The following is an 18,155-nucleotide window of genomic DNA, read 5'->3' as shown; positions in this document are numbered from 1 at the left end:
TTCTTTCAGCCAATGACAGATATATATATAGATGGGTTTAGTACTTGCCTAATTACAAAACCACTAAACAGCAAAGTAAAACATAAGTGGTACGAAGGAAACGGCTTTTTACCCTAAGTTCTTTTATAACCTAAACGTTTTCAGCCTACCACGAGAGCTAATATTAATAATTAGCAGACTCCCGCTTCTTGCTTTCTTCAATTATGACTGAATTTCTTTAATTATGACTGAATTTGAGTGAATGTTGTGAAATTCTTACTCTTCAAAACACAGGTAATCGTCAGAATAAGATAAATCAACTATCTATGTTATTTGTGGGCACAGACAAGCCGACCTGGCACCGTCTACAGTCGCTCCAAGTGGTTCTCGCCATTCCTTCTCACTTACCATCAATAAATATTGTATGTGGTCCAATATTTATTTTGTATCTTCCTAGAAATTAATGAATGGGCCCAATATAGTATGTTGAATAATTATTTATTTTGTATCTTTTCTGTTTCATGTTTGTTCTCAATCAAAAAGCATCTGCTAAGATGTTCAAATCTACTTTTACTACGCACTCCTCAGATGTGACACGTGCATAGACTCCGCATGAAACATCTGTTGCTGTTCACATTTATTTCTGAGCCATGCAAGCAACTGCATTTGCTGCTGCCTTGTGAATCCGGTATAGCGCCGAGTTGAATCATAAGGAAGATAACAATCACTATCTACGGCCTCCTTTTTCTCACAGAAGTCGGCAAGTGTAGGTAAAGTTAATGCTGAAGAAGAAGAAGAAGAATCCAAATCAGAAAGAGCGGCGGTTTCTCGAATTTTGGTTGTGCGTTGCATTGCATAAGTGGGTGTTAATTTGAAAGAGGGATCTGCTAATATTGACGGCACCGTTGGAATTTCCACATTACAAGCATTATAAACATCTTTATTACTTGAGTTCACACCATTATCATGCTGAGAAAGGGACGCCTTCTCTGGAAAGTTCAATTTGGCCCTTCTTCCTCTGAATTTTAAAGCGGCGTCATCGTAGGCTTTTGCTGCATCTTCTGCGGTGGAGAAAGTGCCGAGCCAAACACGAACTGCTCTGTTTGGGTCTCTGATTTCTGCGACCCATTTGCCCCACGCCCTCTCTCTCACTCCTCTGTAACCATGCCTCTTCTTCGGAATGCCTTGGTTGATTATATGTTTCTTATAATCTCTTCTCGTCCCTATAGTCGTTTCCTCATCATTCATCTTCGCTTCTGCACAGGTGCCATGTAACATTACCAAATATATTAGATTTTCATAAGATTATTTTGAAATGGTTCTGCCACAAATAACCTAAAGTCGCACAAGAACTCTTTTAATTTATTACTCACATACAAGAAGTGATACTTTGATACCGCTTTGATATGAATCTTTTGTTTCGACTAGTTCATTATCATTATTATTCATCTTAGAGATTGTTGAATCTACTTAATCTTGTTTTAAGATTGATACAGATGAGTTATTGCGGAATGCATTGCAAAATGCTTATTATAATAATTATATTATTATTATTATTATATTATTATTATAATTATATAGATGTCTTGAATCCTGCTATGACACATAGAAATTAAGGCTTAGGATTAGTAGACAACATAAAAAGTTTTTGATGTATTAGAGCAGTGCAAGTAAAAAGGGGGCTGAACCAGAACACAACAGGCTAAAATTCAGCCGATATTGCAGTGTTCAAACCAAAAGCTATAATAGCAAGAAATCATAAAGATTCTACTATACTTCCTACAATAAATCCACTTATACATAACAGCCCTTTTAGCATGAGAATTCATACTAAAACCAAAACATAACAAAAACTGTAAAAAGAAAAAACAATAACAGAAGTTAACAATCACATATACTTGTAGTTAGTAGTTTTCCACAATCTATTAGAATTCTTTGATGTATTTTCTGGGCAGATTGTGTTACAATTTTTTTCATCAACGTTTCAGATCACACTCTGTGATTCATCATCAGAATGAAAGAGCTAAAGAAAAAATATGACAAATCATAAGTGAGATTAACAATTAGATATAATATTAATATCCATAAATAATTATAGTTCTCCGGCAATGATGAAGAGATTACAATCAGTTCCAACACAGGTTTTATGGGCTGCAATTACGGTACATGTGTATTCATTGTTTTTGGTTAAATTGATAATGTTTCCGAAAACAAGTAAAATGGAAGATCAGCTTTTACAAAAGATTTCTTCTGAAAGTTCTAACTGGTCCTTTATTCAGAAGCGTTAATCAAATGATTAGTCTCTCAAACGAATTATATGCGTATTTCATTCGATGATTCCTATTACATTAAACGATCTACTTTTAATGAAATGATTCCATCGTATTTTCATTCATTAGACAATAAAGTTAAAAAGATGAATCATGGCTCCTTAATTTTGATATATTCCAATTGACATGGATGAAAGATGATCATTGTACCCTTATAACTATGGCGGTGGTGATTCGATGCTTCGGCTTGTTATTCTATAAATTTCGTATCAGATAAAATTATAGTAGAAATTTGCGAGAGTGGAAAGAGATTGCATGTAAAACGGAAACTGCATTATATTACTATCATGTTTTCTTTATCAAAGAAATAAATATCAAGACCTCTATCAGTAGTAGAAGGTGAGTATTGCTGTTTATCTGCATTAACAAACAGAACCAAACTAAGGTTGTTTCCTTCAATAGATAGAAATATTTTAACAAATAGGTCATATTTAATTTTTGTATGGAACTCGGTCAACTTTTCACGACTGCAAATCACTAAGAAGAAGAACATGTATAACGCTAAAGAAGTATGTACTAAGATTCGAAGGATGAGGAGATAGGGTTGATCACCAGTTTTTGAGTTGACGCAGTAGATGTTCATTGTCATACTGTTCTGATCATCTCCGCAGAGTACACAATTCATGGGCAATGCATCTGTTTTACATTGATCTATGGAAAAGATTTGGGAATCGCTATTGTCAACATTTGCATTTCCAGAGCCTTTTTGGATTCGATCCATTGCTTGGAAGTTCTTATATTTAACAATCTTCCTAAATAAGAGGAAGAGGAGGAGAAAGAATAGATTATACTGCAAGGTGGAGGACATTGAGGAACATATGAGACAACCCTACCTCTGCCAAAGCGTCAATTTAAGGATTCGACTTGGTCTTTACGCTTATCTCCACTACGACGACTCCACTGACTCCATGAATAAGTTGTCGTCGTAAAGTTTTGGGTCCCATACATACAATTTCTTTCTTTTTCTTCTTCCCTGATGTAGGGCTAAGAACGCAATAATAGCAACCGTACGCAGGGAAACTAGTGATTCAAAACGAGTAAACAAATATAAATAGATAGACTTGGCAATTGACTTGGCAATAGTCAGGCTTTTGATTTAGGTATGACATTCAAAAGTGTGGTTTAGACGTGTGTTGATGTTTGGAGAAATATATATTTTTTAATTATTATAAACATTACATTAAAATAGGTTAGAGTAGAAGAGATATTTCTTTTGAACTAATAGTGAAAAGTATACATAGGTTAATCAAATAATAATAATGAATAAATTTAATAGTAAGAAATGTTGTACAAACACAAGCAAAAACACAAATAATAGTATTAATGAATGGAAGAACTTATGGAGCATTACGACACATGTGAAGACGAGTAGTTACCTCTTAACAATATTAGGAGATTCCAAAAAATAAAACTTAAATATGAGTAACTGGAAGAAGCTAGTCTTATTACTTGACCAAATAATAATACTATTTTTTTCATACAAATTTAGAGTTTATTATTGACTAATAATTTTAATCACTTGCATAGAAGAGTTTAAAGAGGTCTACGACCATAAAATTTAATACATTACTTTTAATATTATCGTACATTTAATTTATACCTATACCCATATGATTAAAGGTTTTGTACAGAAGTAACATTTCTTAATATGTATGCATGCATGTAGTGAAGGTTTAAAGATATATGTGCATGAACTACAAAATATGTGATAAATCGATCTACATTTTAAATTAATTTTGCGAAAATATAAATGATGATATTTTTAAATTTAAAATAAGTCAAGGAATCACCTGAACCCAATGTAAACCTATCTAACATAACCATAATCATTTACATCTTGCAATCTATTTAATACATCGAAGCCTGTAGGAGATGTTATGGACAAAGGGAACAAATAAAAATAAAAGGGACACCCAAAAGATAATTGATTAGAAGTGAGCAACCTTAAATTTTAGTGAATGCACTTTTGCATCTTATATTCTCCTTTGAAAAAATATCTAATCAAAGTTATGTCTACATCACACAACCCATGACAAGGCAATGAAGAGATCTCCTTGGACCTAAGGTTACTACACAAGATAACAAGGGTGGAAAGTGAAAAAGACTACAAGACCAAAAAAAATACAAAAATTAATAATTCTACAAGGATTAGAGAAAAGATGAACATCGAGAAAGTAAACAAAATCAAGACAAAGAACTCCTAGGAGTATAAAAAAATGATCAATCTACACCTAAAAGTTTCTTAAAAGGTATGAACTAATATTTAGAAAAAAATAAATTCAAATTTAGAGAGGATGCCTACAAGACATCTAAATCACTCAAATATCTATGAAAATTTGTGCCATGTTGATTGTGACAATTTATCTAGCAAGAGGAGTGAGACTTGTGAGAACCACATGAGTAACTAGTTCAGATTGTCTTGTACAAAATTAGGATATGGACCTATGAAGAATGCTTTCATAGTTAAAAAATGGATTCTAAGGGCTTCCTATCACCTACAATGTCATGTCTAGGAGATTTTAATAATTCAATATAATCCACAATAAAAGAATAAGATGTGCAGATGAAGTTACTTGTACTAGTTTCAGTATATGTACATAATGCAAAATTATTAGACCTAACATACCTTAAGAAAAAGTCTGATGTTTCCTTCAAATATCTCAATATCCTTTTTACCATTCCTAAATAGGCCTCTTTAAGATTTGCTTCAAAACATGTAACTATTCTCCATGCATTTTAAATATTTCATCTTATATTTGGAAAGTATTATAATTCTCCAATCATAGATTTGTACCTAGTTTATATAGTGCTCACTTATCATTGTTTGAAAATTTACATCCATCCACCATAGATTTTCCAATAGGTTTACAATTTTCCAAAAAAAATCCTCATACTAAGTCCTTAGGATACTTAGTCTAAGATATTAAAAAATGTCATATTTATTGTATGTTATTTGAATTTCACCCCACAAAAACATTTCTTTTATCATAACATCTCAAATTCATTCCTCATTTCATTAAAAAAATGCTCATCAGCTTCACCATTTCCTCCCAAGATAATATCATCCATAAATGCAACAATGATCAACAAACATGTAGGATGTAGCTAACTTAATGAGCCTAAGGATGGAGGACAAGAATCTAAAGAAGGTGGTATCAGAGTTAGACCTAAGGCACATTGTAGATACACTATAGGTTCCCAACAGATGATTAGCAGGTGATAGAAAACAAACCCGTCTAGATGAGAAGGAGGATTGAGGATTCACCATCACTCTGTCTTATTTATTTAATTTTTTTTCTAATATTGTTAACTACAGGCCTTGTCTGATTGTTAAGAATATTTGGATAATGGAAACTCTTATTACTATGGTTAATTTTTTTTCTAGTTTAGTTTCTATTCTTTACAAGTGCTATTTGTAGCATTGTGTTTTTATATTGGATATTAGTGACTAGTGTGTAGTTTTGTCAGTCAATGGGTTGTTAATTGGTTGATAGTGGCTCTATCACTGGTTCATTCCTTTAAGCATGTCACCCATTTTTTACTGCTTCTTAATATATATACAAAATAATAATCAACAAACCATCTAAGTTTTACCTTAAGTAGATGTCACTATATTCATTAACTTTCTTGAAGTAAAATAGAGTAAATCATTATCCAACCTTACATACCATGCTTTAGGTTCTTTCTTTAGCCCATACAATGTCTGCATTGGCCTACATAACATGCCTTTATCTTCATTTAGTGGAAAAACATTAGGTTGTTCTATATATACATATTCCACAAGTTCACCGTTCAAGAAATTCAACCTTACATCCATTTGATATACCTTGAAATTCTTGTTAGATGTATAAGCCAAAAACATTCTAACTACTTCTAAATTATGGAACTATCTTTATGGATCAAGAAAGATAGTTGCATAATTTATGGATCATGGAAATCTCCTAACTACAATACTTCTAATCTTGCAATAGGGAAAAAAGTTTCTTCAAAGAGTATACCTCCTTTTTGTGAGTATCCTTTGCATACTAACCTTGCTTGGTTATCAAAACCTCACTTTGTTCATTAATTCTTTTCCGGAGTACCCATTTCATAGGAATAAAATTCTTGTGTTTAGGTATAGGAACCAATTCCAATATCTTTTTGGTTTCTATCTAATCAAGTTATTCTTTCATTGTACTTAATCAAAACTCATGGTTGCATGCTTCATCAATACTTTTAGGTTCAAGTTGCCAAACCAAAAAAAATTTTCTCTTACCTTATTTCTTCTCATCACTCCTTTATTTTCACTAACAATAATTTGATCTTCTAGATAATTCCTTGTAGAATACTTTGGTGTCATTTACTCTTGTCTATGTTCTTCTCTAGACACATCTCTAGGTTGAACTTCAATATATATTTGTATACCATTATCCAATTCAAATAATTATTCCTCTACTATATTGTGATTATTTATTTGTCTCTAACTTGTATTATCCTAATTATCCTCTAAGTCATAATCAAGTATCCTTCCTTTCACCTAAAATATTTTGTCAACTCTTATAATCACACTTTCAACAATTTTTCTTAATATTTGATTATAACATCTATATATTTTTCTCTTAATAGAATAACCAAGAAACATAGCTTCATCACTTCTAGGATCAAATTTCATTATATTATCCTTTCTCTTGATGTAGAAATTGCTTCCAAACTCTTACAGTTGCACTTTTACCAATCTTCCTAAAACTTTGATTATAACATCTATATGCTTTTCTCTTACAAGAAAAACCACAAAATGTACCTTCATCACTTGTTGGATCAAATATCCTTATATCATCTCCTTTAACTCACATCATTAAGGCCTATGAGGAAAAACCTAATAATCCAATTCTACATGAAGAGATGATGTAGTTAGTCTTCAAATATATAGTGAACAATGTTAAAGAGTCCATTCCATGGTCTAGTTTCATTAAAAAAGAAAACCTTATGTGCCCGAGAAGTAGCTAAGGTAACGACAAATGTATTACTATTGAGCTGGGTGATACTGTGTCAGAATTGGCAAAGAGGAAGAAAATAAATGTGAATTATAAGGAGATGAAAATGGAGTTGGAAGGTGAGAGTATGGAATAAGGGAAGAGTATGGAGACTTATGATGAGGGGGATGGTGATAATTTGTATCGGTATATTGAAAAATTATACAGACCACACAATAAAAGTCCTCCTATTTTATATCGATCATAAGAATAGAGTCTAATATGAGGATCAAAAGGGTGAGGATGATAAAGAAATTAATAATGATTAGAATCTTGAGGATTTAGAAAAAGAAGCTCTTTGTCTGGATTACTATCCTGAATCATTTGAACATGTGATGGACAAATTTCTCTTCAGATCTCAATCTACAAGGAGAATGTTGAAGGGCATTAGTGCTATGATAAGAAAAGTAATAATATAAAAAATTCCATGGCCAATATGGTAGATATGGATTAGGGTAATGTTAAGTTATTGGAGGAAGATCTTATAGATATGAGGGTTGCTACCCCAATTGTGGGCTTCAAATGAAAAAGGCCATCTCATGCTATAGATTCATTTTTTTTCAATGGAAATAAAAGTCATTATTATTCTCTAACACGAATTTCTTCCTTAATAGAAGCAACACTCATGAAATCCTAGATTTTTACAGAACTCAGGGTTCCAAGCAGAGACTTTCTGTATATACAACAAAGAGAAATATCCATATTCAACTTGTATGATCTTCTACATTCAACTATTCTATTGCAGATTTAATGTATGCAATAGTGGTTGATCTATATGTAAGTATGTATTCCCAGACAATGTACTCTTGAATATGAATTTATTTATATTGCAATGTTTATATATCTATGGTATTATAACATATTCTTTATCAATTTTCATTCATGCATTGATTGCATTCTTGGTAAAACTTTATTTATGTGATTATTTTCCTCTCACTTTCCCATTAGAAAATCACACAATTATTTTAATTTCTCACTAAGTATTGTATTAAGTGTCTTAAAAAATAAAGATATACGAAATCAAATTTTTATATCAAAAGCTTTTACAAAGATAGTCAAATGTGTAGTTTATTGTGGAATTGGCTTCTCCTACTATTATTGTCATCGCTTAGAGTTTCTTGAATAGCGTACATAATATATTCAATAACCATTGTTGATCTTTTAAGGTGTACAAAATTTTATCATCTTGCTAATGAAAAATGCATAGGGCAGGAGAGGAAGTTGGCAATGACAATGCACTATACTAGGGCTTGTACAACTTCCATTTGGATCTTTGTTTGTTCACTACCTATTTTCCACATTAACTAAGGGATTTATTTGCAATTAAAATGGTCTCGACCTTCTCCTACTTAGCAGTTGGTGCTAATTTTGTTATCAAGAATGGTTCCACTATAAAAATTCCTATTCAAGTTCATTCCCAATGTGTTCCATGAGGTAACTACTCACCTGATATTATTTAAAATGTCAAGCAATTTTATAGTGCATGTACTTGGCTAGAATAGAAAATTGTGATCGAGTATTTTGTGGGTCACACTATGGAAAGCATTTTTTGGAAATGGGTTTCCAATGTTTGGACACCTCAAGGTGTTCTCTTTGAAGGTGGTCAAAGCCTTACCAAAGGATGTTTTCATTTTTCAATCTAGCAATCCTAGCCAAGCTAAGCATATGTTTGTTAGAGCCCCCTAGTCTCTTAGATCCTCACTTTTTATTTTTCAATGTTGATCTAGTGATTTTTCTATCTCTGATGACTACAAACTTAAGGTACATGTATGGCTAGAGTTCCTTGGGCTTCCTATTCCATGCTGGCCCTTTTTGAAAGCCATTTTATAAACTATTGGTAAGGTCATTTTCCTTGAGTTGGAAAAAATATTCAATGCTTGGCCCCAACATAGGGTTTGTGTAGAGATTAACCTTTCTACGAACATCAAGGAGTTAGTGGAAATTTAGATAGGCAGTACCACCTTCACTCACAAGGTTCTCTACCTAAACCTCTTGAATACCTTCTATCGGTGTCAATATGAGGAAAAAAAAATATTAAAGATTGCCTAATGCTAGAACACAATTGCCCACCATTCTAGGAAGCAAATTTGGCCCTACCTCCCAAATATGATGAATGGACTACTATAGTGAAAAAATGTAAAGTCTTTACTACAAATAAGGTAGTCTCTTTACCTTAGGATAATGGTCATCCTGGCTCCAATTTGGCTCCACAAGGCACTTCATTCCCTTTTCTCATGCCTCCACCTATTTCAAACCCTGCTACTTGAGGACATTGGGTGTTCATAACCCTGAGTCTCACCCTACATGGGTTAGAGCATCGCAAGAAGCTTTGATGATTTCATCCAAAAACCCTTGTCTTTCTTATAGCCTAGAAGGTTGTGATGAAGTTCATGATAGTGGGTAGAAGATTTAGAAGGTCATTTCTCTTGGTGACCCCTCATTTGATGCCTCCATGTTCTTGCACAATAGATTCTTCTCTCTTGGGGACAAGGAAGACATGAAAGCTATGTTATAATGAACTGTCCCTCATGGAATGTGCATGGGCTAGCAAACCTCCTTACAAAATATTTTGTTTGTGATACCAGGCAATAGCTTGGTAGTATTGATGTTTTGTGTCTTCAAGAAGTTAAAGTTATTGGGTTCCTCCTCAATTCCATATGCACTATTAACTTGTCTGGCAATGCTTTTTTTCTTTCTCTCTCCTTTTTTACTTTCTTTAGTTATTTCACATGGTTCTGATCCTGTGAAAATAGTTGTCTAGATTTTCTTTCCTTTAGTATTGTCAATATCTATGCCCCCAATGATGTTGTAGAGTGCTCACACCTATGGTGTTGGTTGGAGGATTATTTTTCACCTACCCCTTTAGTTTTTAGTGGGAACTTTAATATGGTTGTGTTTTATGCTGATAAGGAAGGGCCTTTTCCTTTTTGATGGGTATCTAGAGAAGGAGAAACATGGTTCTACATGCAGAACAAGTTCAACCTTTTTTATCCTAATGTTATCCATCGTTGATCTCTTGGGTTCTGGCATACTTGGTCCAACTTTTGAGCAGGATCTAACAAGGTGTTAAAGTGACTAGAAAGATAAGCTATAATTTTGGCACAATCATTTTTTTTGTTCTTGCATGAGTGTACATTACCGATCACCCCTTTTCTAGATGTGACATTGACAGATCATTACACAATTCTATTTTTAATCACTTGGTACATATCTCATCCTCATCCTTTCAAAACCTAGATCTTTCTCAATACTTCCTTGTTGTGATGCAGGAGCATCCAGAGGTATAAGGGCAATCCTGTGTCACCCAAAAAAAATGTACTTAGACTTAGTTTCTATTTCATTTCTTTACATTTTTGGATACCCATTTGGCTCAAATAAAGGTTCCAACTCTCATAGTTCAACTATCAGTGCGTTTGAAACTCTCAAAAAAATAGGAGCATGTATTTGGGCCATCATTTTGGTAAACTAGAAGGTGTGAATTGGACAGATGAATGTAATCATGATTTAGAGCATTCCACAAAAAGAATCAGGTCAATAGGCCCCACGGTTTGAAAGTTATTACAATTTTTCGAGTTTTGGAGACATCCTAAGAATGCTTCAAAGTTAGGTTTGGGGCATTAAATGACCTCAAAAAGGGTCAAAAAATGGGCAACGAGTGAAGCTAGTCCACAGGACTATAGAGCACTTCGAGATCTTTCCAAAAATGTAAATGGTTCGTCAATCGGAGCTACGGTTCAAAAGTTATGCCTCCCAGAAGTTCGATTACCGTTTCTGGATTCTTCTAGATTTGCACCAACTTCTAACACAGCTTTCGGAACCTTCTATTTTGTCGGTGGATGCCTACTAGCACTTTCTAGAATATACTCCTAGTCCTTAACCCTCTGGGGTCTATTTAAGGAGATTTATGGCATTGTAAAAGGCAGTTCGGAGTGGAGTTTGAGAGGAGGTACCATAAGGAGAAATTATCTCCAGATTTATGCTATTGTAAGCCCTTAGGGCATGTTTTGAAGTTTATTTTCCTGTACTGGTTGTACTAGCTTATTTTATTAGTTAATATAATTTCCCTTTTCTGTTGTTTCCATTCTGTTCTTGGGTTGTGTCCCCATCAAGTGGTATCAGAGCGGGTTTTCCTGAGTGTGTAGACAGAGCGCCGACTGTGAGGCAGTTTACACCAGGACTGTGTGGTTGTGGGTTCGAATTAGAAGATGCCTCCATGAAGAGAGCATGGCGGAAGGGCTAGAGCTATTGATCCTGAGGAGATTAGAGCCCTCTAGAGGCAGGTACAAGCATTGCAAGAGGAGCTTCGTAGAGGAGCAAATGTTGACACAGGTGACAATAGTGAGGATGAAAATGAAGAGGAAGTAATGGGACCAGAAGAGGAAGTTGATGGAGAAGTTCTGAATCCTGTAGAGGAAAGGGTTTTTAGGGCCATTACTAAGTTTGGGAAAAGACCTACAATTGAAGTGGGTATATTTCAAGAAATCTGAAACTAGATGAGTTGATCGATTGGATCAATAAACTGGAAGAATACTTTGAGTATGAGGATATAAGGGACCCAGATAGGGTTAGTTTGCAAAGGCCAAACTGAAAGACCATGCCAAAATTTGGTGGCAAGAGGTTCAACTGGAAAGACTTAGAAGAGGAAAGGAGAAGATCACAAGATGGGATCGCATGTTGGACAAATTGAAGAAGCAGTTCATTCTTGTGGACTACGAGCTTGATCTGTTTAAGAAGATGCATGGGTTAAAGCAAGTAGGAAGATCAGTCCAAGAATATATAGAGGAGTTTTATCGACTCTTGATTAGAACGGGGCATGCAGAAACAAATAAGGAGAAGGTTGCTCGTTATATCAGTGGGTTGCGACCTAGCATCCAGGAGGAATTAAGTCTAGTAAGAATGACCAGCGTTGAAGAGGCATACCAGTTTTCCCTATGAGTTGAAGAGAAGCTGAATAAAAGGTTTGAAGGAAGACAAAGAGGGCGCGATCAAGGAGGAAGGGGAAGCGGTAGATCATCTGGAGGCCGCAATGAAATCCAAAAGAAAAATGAAGATGTGGGTACTAGCAGAAACCAGAGGAATGAGGGTTTCAACCGCTCCCATGATCAAGACTTTGGAAATCAAAGAGGAAGAGGTAGAGGATGTGGACAAGGAAGAGGAGGCTTCCATGGTACCTATTTTCATTGCAATGAAGAAGGTCATCGTGCCTTTGGATGTCCTCAACGACAAGGAAGGACAGATAGGAGAGTTGAGGGCCAAGCTAGGGTTGCTCATGTGGATGAGGATGCACAATCATCACATTCAGAGGATGCAGAAAGAGGAGAGACCTTGGTAAATGAAAGAGTCCTACTAAGTGGTGAGAATGAACCAGGACAACAGAGGAGTTTGTTCCGTACCAGATGCAAGTGTGAGGATAAATTTTGTGATGTAATCATTGATGGTGGTAGCACTGATAACTTGGTATCAGAAGAGATGGTCTCTTTGCTAAAGCTCAAGAGGGAGAAACATCCCCAGCCCTATCGGATTTCTTGGGTAAAAGATGATTATAAGGTCCTGGTAAGTGAAAAATGTTTAGTAAAATTCAAAATTGGGAGTTACCATGATGAAGTTCTCTGTGATGTTATTTCGATGGATGTTTGCCATCTATTATTGGGTAGACCATGGTAGTTTGATAGACATGCAGTGCATGATGGACATGCAAACACATACTCTTTGACAAAGGATGGAGTTCGCCATAAATTGAAGCCCATGAAAAAGGAAGATGAAAAGGTATGTAGTAGTGCTAGGATTTGTCTTGTTGATGGAAGGAAGTTTTTAGATGGCATGAAAGATCAACATATGTGTTATGCTTTGATTCCTAGGAAAGATAAAGAAGGTAGTAGTGAAATACCATTTGAAGTTTCAGATTTACTAGGGGAATTTGGAGATATTATCTCTTATAATGTTCTAGATGGATTGCCACCAGTAAGGCAAATCAGTCATCAGATAGATCTGATTCCAGGAGCTAGTTTTCCTAACAAGGCTGCTCACAGGATGACTCCTACTGAAACAGAGGAGCTAAATAGACAGGTTCAAGAGCTATTGAGGAAGGGCTTGATTTGAGAGAGCCTGAGTCCATGTACAGTACCTACAATACTCACACCAAAGAAGGATGGAGAGTGGAGGATGTGTACAGATTCTCGAGCTATAAATAGGATCACCATCAAGTACCAGTTTCCTTGGCCAAGGATGGCTGATATTATGGACTGCTTGAGTGGAGCTCAGTACTTCACAAAGATAGATATGAAGAGTGGTTATCACCAGATACGGATTCGAGAAGGAGATGAGTGGAAAATAGCCTTCAAGACCAAGGAGGGTCTTTATGAGTGGTTAATCATGCCCTTTGGATTGACGAACGCCCCAAGCACCTTCATGCAGCTCATGAATGAGATACTTAAGAAGTTCTTGGGAAAATTTGTTATTGTCTATTTGGATGATATTTTAATTTTCAGCAAGACTTTGGAAGAACATTTACTGCATGTTCGTAGTGTCCTTGAAAGGCTAAGGGAAGAGAAATTGTTAATTAATCTGAAGAAGTGTGTCTTTCCAAAAAGGGAGTTAATCTATTTGGGGTTTGTTATATCACCTGGAGGTCTCAAAATGGATCCAGAGAAGGTAAAAGCCATCTTGGAATTGCCTACTCCAAGGTCTGCTACTGAGGTAAGATCATTTCATGGTCTGGTTAGTTTTTACAGGAATTTTATTAAGAATTTCAGTGGCATATGTGCACCTCTAACTGATACAATAAGAGGGGATAGAAAAGAGTTCAAATGGACTGCAGCAGCTACGAGAAGTTTTGAATTGCTGAAGAAGAAGGTGACTGAATAGCCTGTGTTAGCACTTCCGGATTTTAGAAAAGTATTCCAGGTGGATTGTGATGCTAGTGGTAGCACTATTGGGGCTGTATTAAGCCAAGAAGGTAAGCCTATTGCATATTTTAGTGAAAAATTGAATGATGCAAAGAAGAAGTATTCTGTTTATGATCAAGAGTTCTATGCAATAGTTCAGGCCTTAAAGAAATGGAGGCATTATTTATTGCCAAAGGAATTTGTTTTGTATACTGATCATCAAGCATTAGAGTACCTAAATAGCCAAGGTAAATTGAATCAGAGGCATATGAAGTGGGTAGAATTCTTGTAGAGTTATACATTTGTGTTGAAGCATAGAAGTGGAAAATCTAACAGGGTTGCAGATGCACTAGTAGGAGATAGTTGTTGCTTACAACAATGCAAGTTGAAGTAGTTGGGTTTGATGAACTCAAGAATTTGTACCACGAGGATCCTGATTTTGCTGAAGCATGGAAAGCTTGTAAAGAATCTGTTGCTGTAGATAGAACCAAGTGGTTAGACTATTTGATTCAGGATGGCATGTTGTTCAAAGGTAGTCAATTGTGCATTTCAAAGAGTTCCATGAGGGAAAATTTGATTAAGGAGAAACATAGTGGAGGGATGGCAGGACATTTTGGTCAGGATAAGACCATTGCCATTCTTAGAGAACATTATTTTTGGCCTCAAATTACACAGGATGTGAAGAAGTTTGTACAGAGTTGCCAGGTTTGTCAAGTTGCCAAGGGGTTTAGTCAAAATACTGGCCTATATCAGCCATTGCCTATTCCATCAAGGCCATGGGAGGACATAAGTATGGATTTTTTTCTTGGATTGCCAAGGACACAAAGGGGTAATGACTCAGTATTCGTGGTGGTTGATAGGTTCTCCAAAATGGCACATTTCATTCCATGCCACAAAACTCATGATGTTGTCCATATTGCAGACTTGTTTCTCAAAGAGGTGGTAAGACTACATGGTCTTCCAAGGAGTATAGTTTCTGACAGAGATACTAAATTTGTGGGGTATTTCTGGAGGACATTGTGGAAGAAGTTGAGAACAGACTTGAAATTTAGTTCCACACATTACCCACAGACGGATGGCCAAACAGAAGTGGTAAATAGAAGTCTGGGCAATTTGCTAAGATGTTTAGTTGGAGATAAGCCCAAGGGATGGGATTTGATTATACCACAGGCAGAGTTTGCTTATAATAACTCTGTAAATAGGAGTATTGGAAAATCACCATTTCAAATTGTATATGGGAATAGCCCAAGGACTGCACTAGAATTGAGGAAGATAGAACAAGGGGAGAGAACAAGTGCTGAAGCTGAGGAATTTGTTGAACACATCAAGCGTCTACATGAGGAGGTTCAAGCACACATTATCAAGATGAATCAAGAGTATAAAGCTAAGGCTGATTAAAGAAGAAGACATAAGGAATTCCAAGTAGGGGATCTAGTCATGGTGCACTTACGAAAAGAAAGATTTCCAGTTGGTACTTACAACAAGCTAAAAATGAAGAAATTTGGCCCCTGCAAAGTTTTGAAGAAACATAACTCAGAAAATGCATATGAGGTGGAGCTGCCAGATGGTATTCACATTTCTCCCATTTTCAACATTGCAAATTTAACAGAGTATCATGATGATGGTGCAGATGAGGAGTTGGTTTTAGAGCCATGTCCAATTCTTGCTTCTAAGAAGGAGGAGATAGAAGACATTCTAGATCATCGTGTGGGTAAGAGTACAAAAAATAGGTAGTATGAAGAGTATTTGGTCAAATGGAAAGGACGGCCAATCGAGGACTCAACTTGGATTTCAATAGCTGAGGTTTCCCATTTGGGATTTTCTCTACCATCCATAAAGTGATAGGGTCACTTTTCAATCTACCCTGGGTGTCTGATGTAGGAGCATTCAGAGGTATAAGGGCAATCCTATGTCACCCAAAAAAAATGTACTTAGACTTAGTTTCTATTTCATGCCTTTACATTTTTGGATACCCATTTGGATCAAATAAAGGTTCCAACTCTCATAGTTCAACTATCAGTGCGTTTGAAAATCTCAAAAAAATAGGAGCATGTATTTGGGCCATCATTTCAATAAACTGGAAGGTGTGAATTGGCTAGATGAATGTAATCATGATTTAGAGCATTCCACAAAAAGAATCAGGTCAATAGGCCCCATGGTTTGAAAGTTATTACAGGTTTTCGAGTTTTGGAGACCTCCTAAGAATGCTTCAAAGTCAGGTTTGGGGCATTAAATGACCTCGAAAAGGGTCAAAAAATGGGGACAAGCAAAGCTAGTCCATAGGGCTATAGAGCGCTTTGAGAGCTTTTCAAAAATGTAAACAGTTCGTCAATCGGACCCACGGTTCAAAAGTTATGCCTCCCAGAAGTTCGGTTATCATTTCTGGATTCTTCTAGATTTGCACCGACTTCTAACGCAGCTTTCGGAACCTTCTATTTCGTCGGTGGATGCCTACTAGCACTTTCTAGAATGTACTCCTAGTCCTCAACCCTCTGGGGTCTATTTAAGGAGATTTCTGGCATTGTAAAAGGCAGTTCGGAGTGGAGTTTGAGAGGAGGTACCATAAGGAGAAATTATCTCCAGATTTATGCTATTGTAAGCCCTTAGGGCATGTTTTGAAGTTTATTTTCCTGTACTGGTTGTACTAGCTTATTTTCTCAGTTAATATAATTTCCCTTTTCTATTGTTTCCATTCTGTTCTTGGGTTGTGTCCCCATCATGTTGTCTCATTCTCTTACTATTGCTCACATTCTTTGTCTCTGGAACCTCAAACATAGGCAACATTCCTTTGTTGGGTGGATTCAATGGTGGAATGATGCCATCCTCTATAATTTGAGATTTCTTCACATTTATGGGAGATAGTTGGCCATGTACCATCAAAGATCTTATGAAGCCACCATAAAATATCTTTGTACGACCTTAGATGCCCTTGCCATGAATCGTCTTACTTTGGATATATAGGTTTGGCTTGCTAATATTTGATAGCAAAAATCAGTTATAGATAGTTATGCTACCAGAGGAGGTCAGACGAAGGCCTGTCTACACTGGTTGGAGGTTGGTGATCATGCTTTTAAGGAATTTTTAAATATCATGCAATTTTGCCACTCTATAGTGGGCATCAAATGTATTAGGGAAGATTAATAGACCATTTTTACCTACCTAGCATCCTATTGACTTCTATGTGGCATTTTGAGAAGGTTTTCACTATTCATGGTTTCCCTACCACACTTGACTACGTGTTACAAGATTGTATTGGTGTCACTCCTAATAGGCTTTCTCTAGAGAAATACACCTATTGTAAGTAGAAGCTCATGCTTAGTGATCTCAAAAGAAGCTATCTTCTCCATGGTTGATGGTAAAGCCCCCAGATGCGATGGCTTCACTTGTGAATTTTAAAAAGATTTATATGGGAGCACATTGGCCCTGATTTGCATCAAGTCTATAAAGAAGCATTTTCTATTCATTCCTTAGGTAGCATAATAAATAAGGGAAATATTAAGTTCATAGCTAAAGCAGACAAACCTAAGGACATATGTAGCTGGAGGCCTATCACCTTGTTGAATGTCTCTAATAAGATAAAATTTCCAAGGTTCTTTCCCTCAAAATCCAGCATCTACACTTGTAAGTCATTCATCCTAAGAAAACTAATTTTATTCAATCGAGATATATTTTCCACAATATTATTGTTGTTTGGGAAGGTATGGAGTAGGCTTTTCAGTCCAAAGAACAAGCTTTATTTCTCAAGATCAACTTTGCTAAAGCCTATGATAGGATTGAATGACCTTTCATTTTGGCTATGCTTTAAGTCCTAGGGTTCAACCCAATTTTTTGACAGTCAATTCAGATGCTTTTTGGAGATGGCTTTGCATGCATCACAATTAATGGTTGTAAACCTTTGTACTCTATAGATCTATTTATCAAGGCTTTCCTTTGGCATCTTCTTTTATGTT

The 18,155-nt window shown here is 35.7% G+C and overlaps 1 protein-coding gene across 1 annotated transcript; it reads right to left on the bottom strand.

Moving 5' to 3' along the window:
• Window positions 1–279: 279 nt before the first annotated feature.
• On the bottom strand, window positions 280–3,075 carry LOC149539095 (uncharacterized). Its single transcript, XM_089799099.1, has 2 exons — window positions 2,862–3,075; window positions 280–1,235 (listed from the first exon to the last, which is right to left on the bottom strand). The coding sequence occupies exons 1-2, from the start codon at window positions 3,028–3,030 to the stop codon at window positions 553–555; spliced, it is 852 nt and encodes a 283-aa protein (XP_089655225.1). The 5' UTR covers window positions 3,031–3,075; the 3' UTR covers window positions 280–552.
• Between the last annotated feature and the right edge of the window lie 15,080 nt (window positions 3,076–18,155).

Source organism: Cupressus sempervirens, chromosome 9 (assembly GCF_028749045.1).
Source record: "Cupressus sempervirens isolate cs-2001-9-10 chromosome 9, ASM2874904v1, whole genome shotgun sequence".
Lineage (NCBI taxonomy): Eukaryota > Viridiplantae > Streptophyta > Pinopsida > Cupressales > Cupressaceae > Cupressus > Cupressus sempervirens.
The sequence above is the reverse complement of the archived record's forward strand: the minus strand, read 5'-3'. Positions and strand labels throughout refer to the sequence as shown.

Excerpts from the sequence above, each read along its gene's own strand:
- LOC149539095 (XM_089799099.1), bottom strand. The coding sequence starts at position 3,030 with ATGGATCGAATCCAAAAAGGCTCTGGAAATGCAAATGTTGACAATAGC. Across the intron at positions 1,236-2,861 it reads CTGCGTCAACTCAAAAACTG|AAGCGAAGATGAATGATGAG; the intron begins GTGATCAACCCT and ends GCACCTGTGCAG.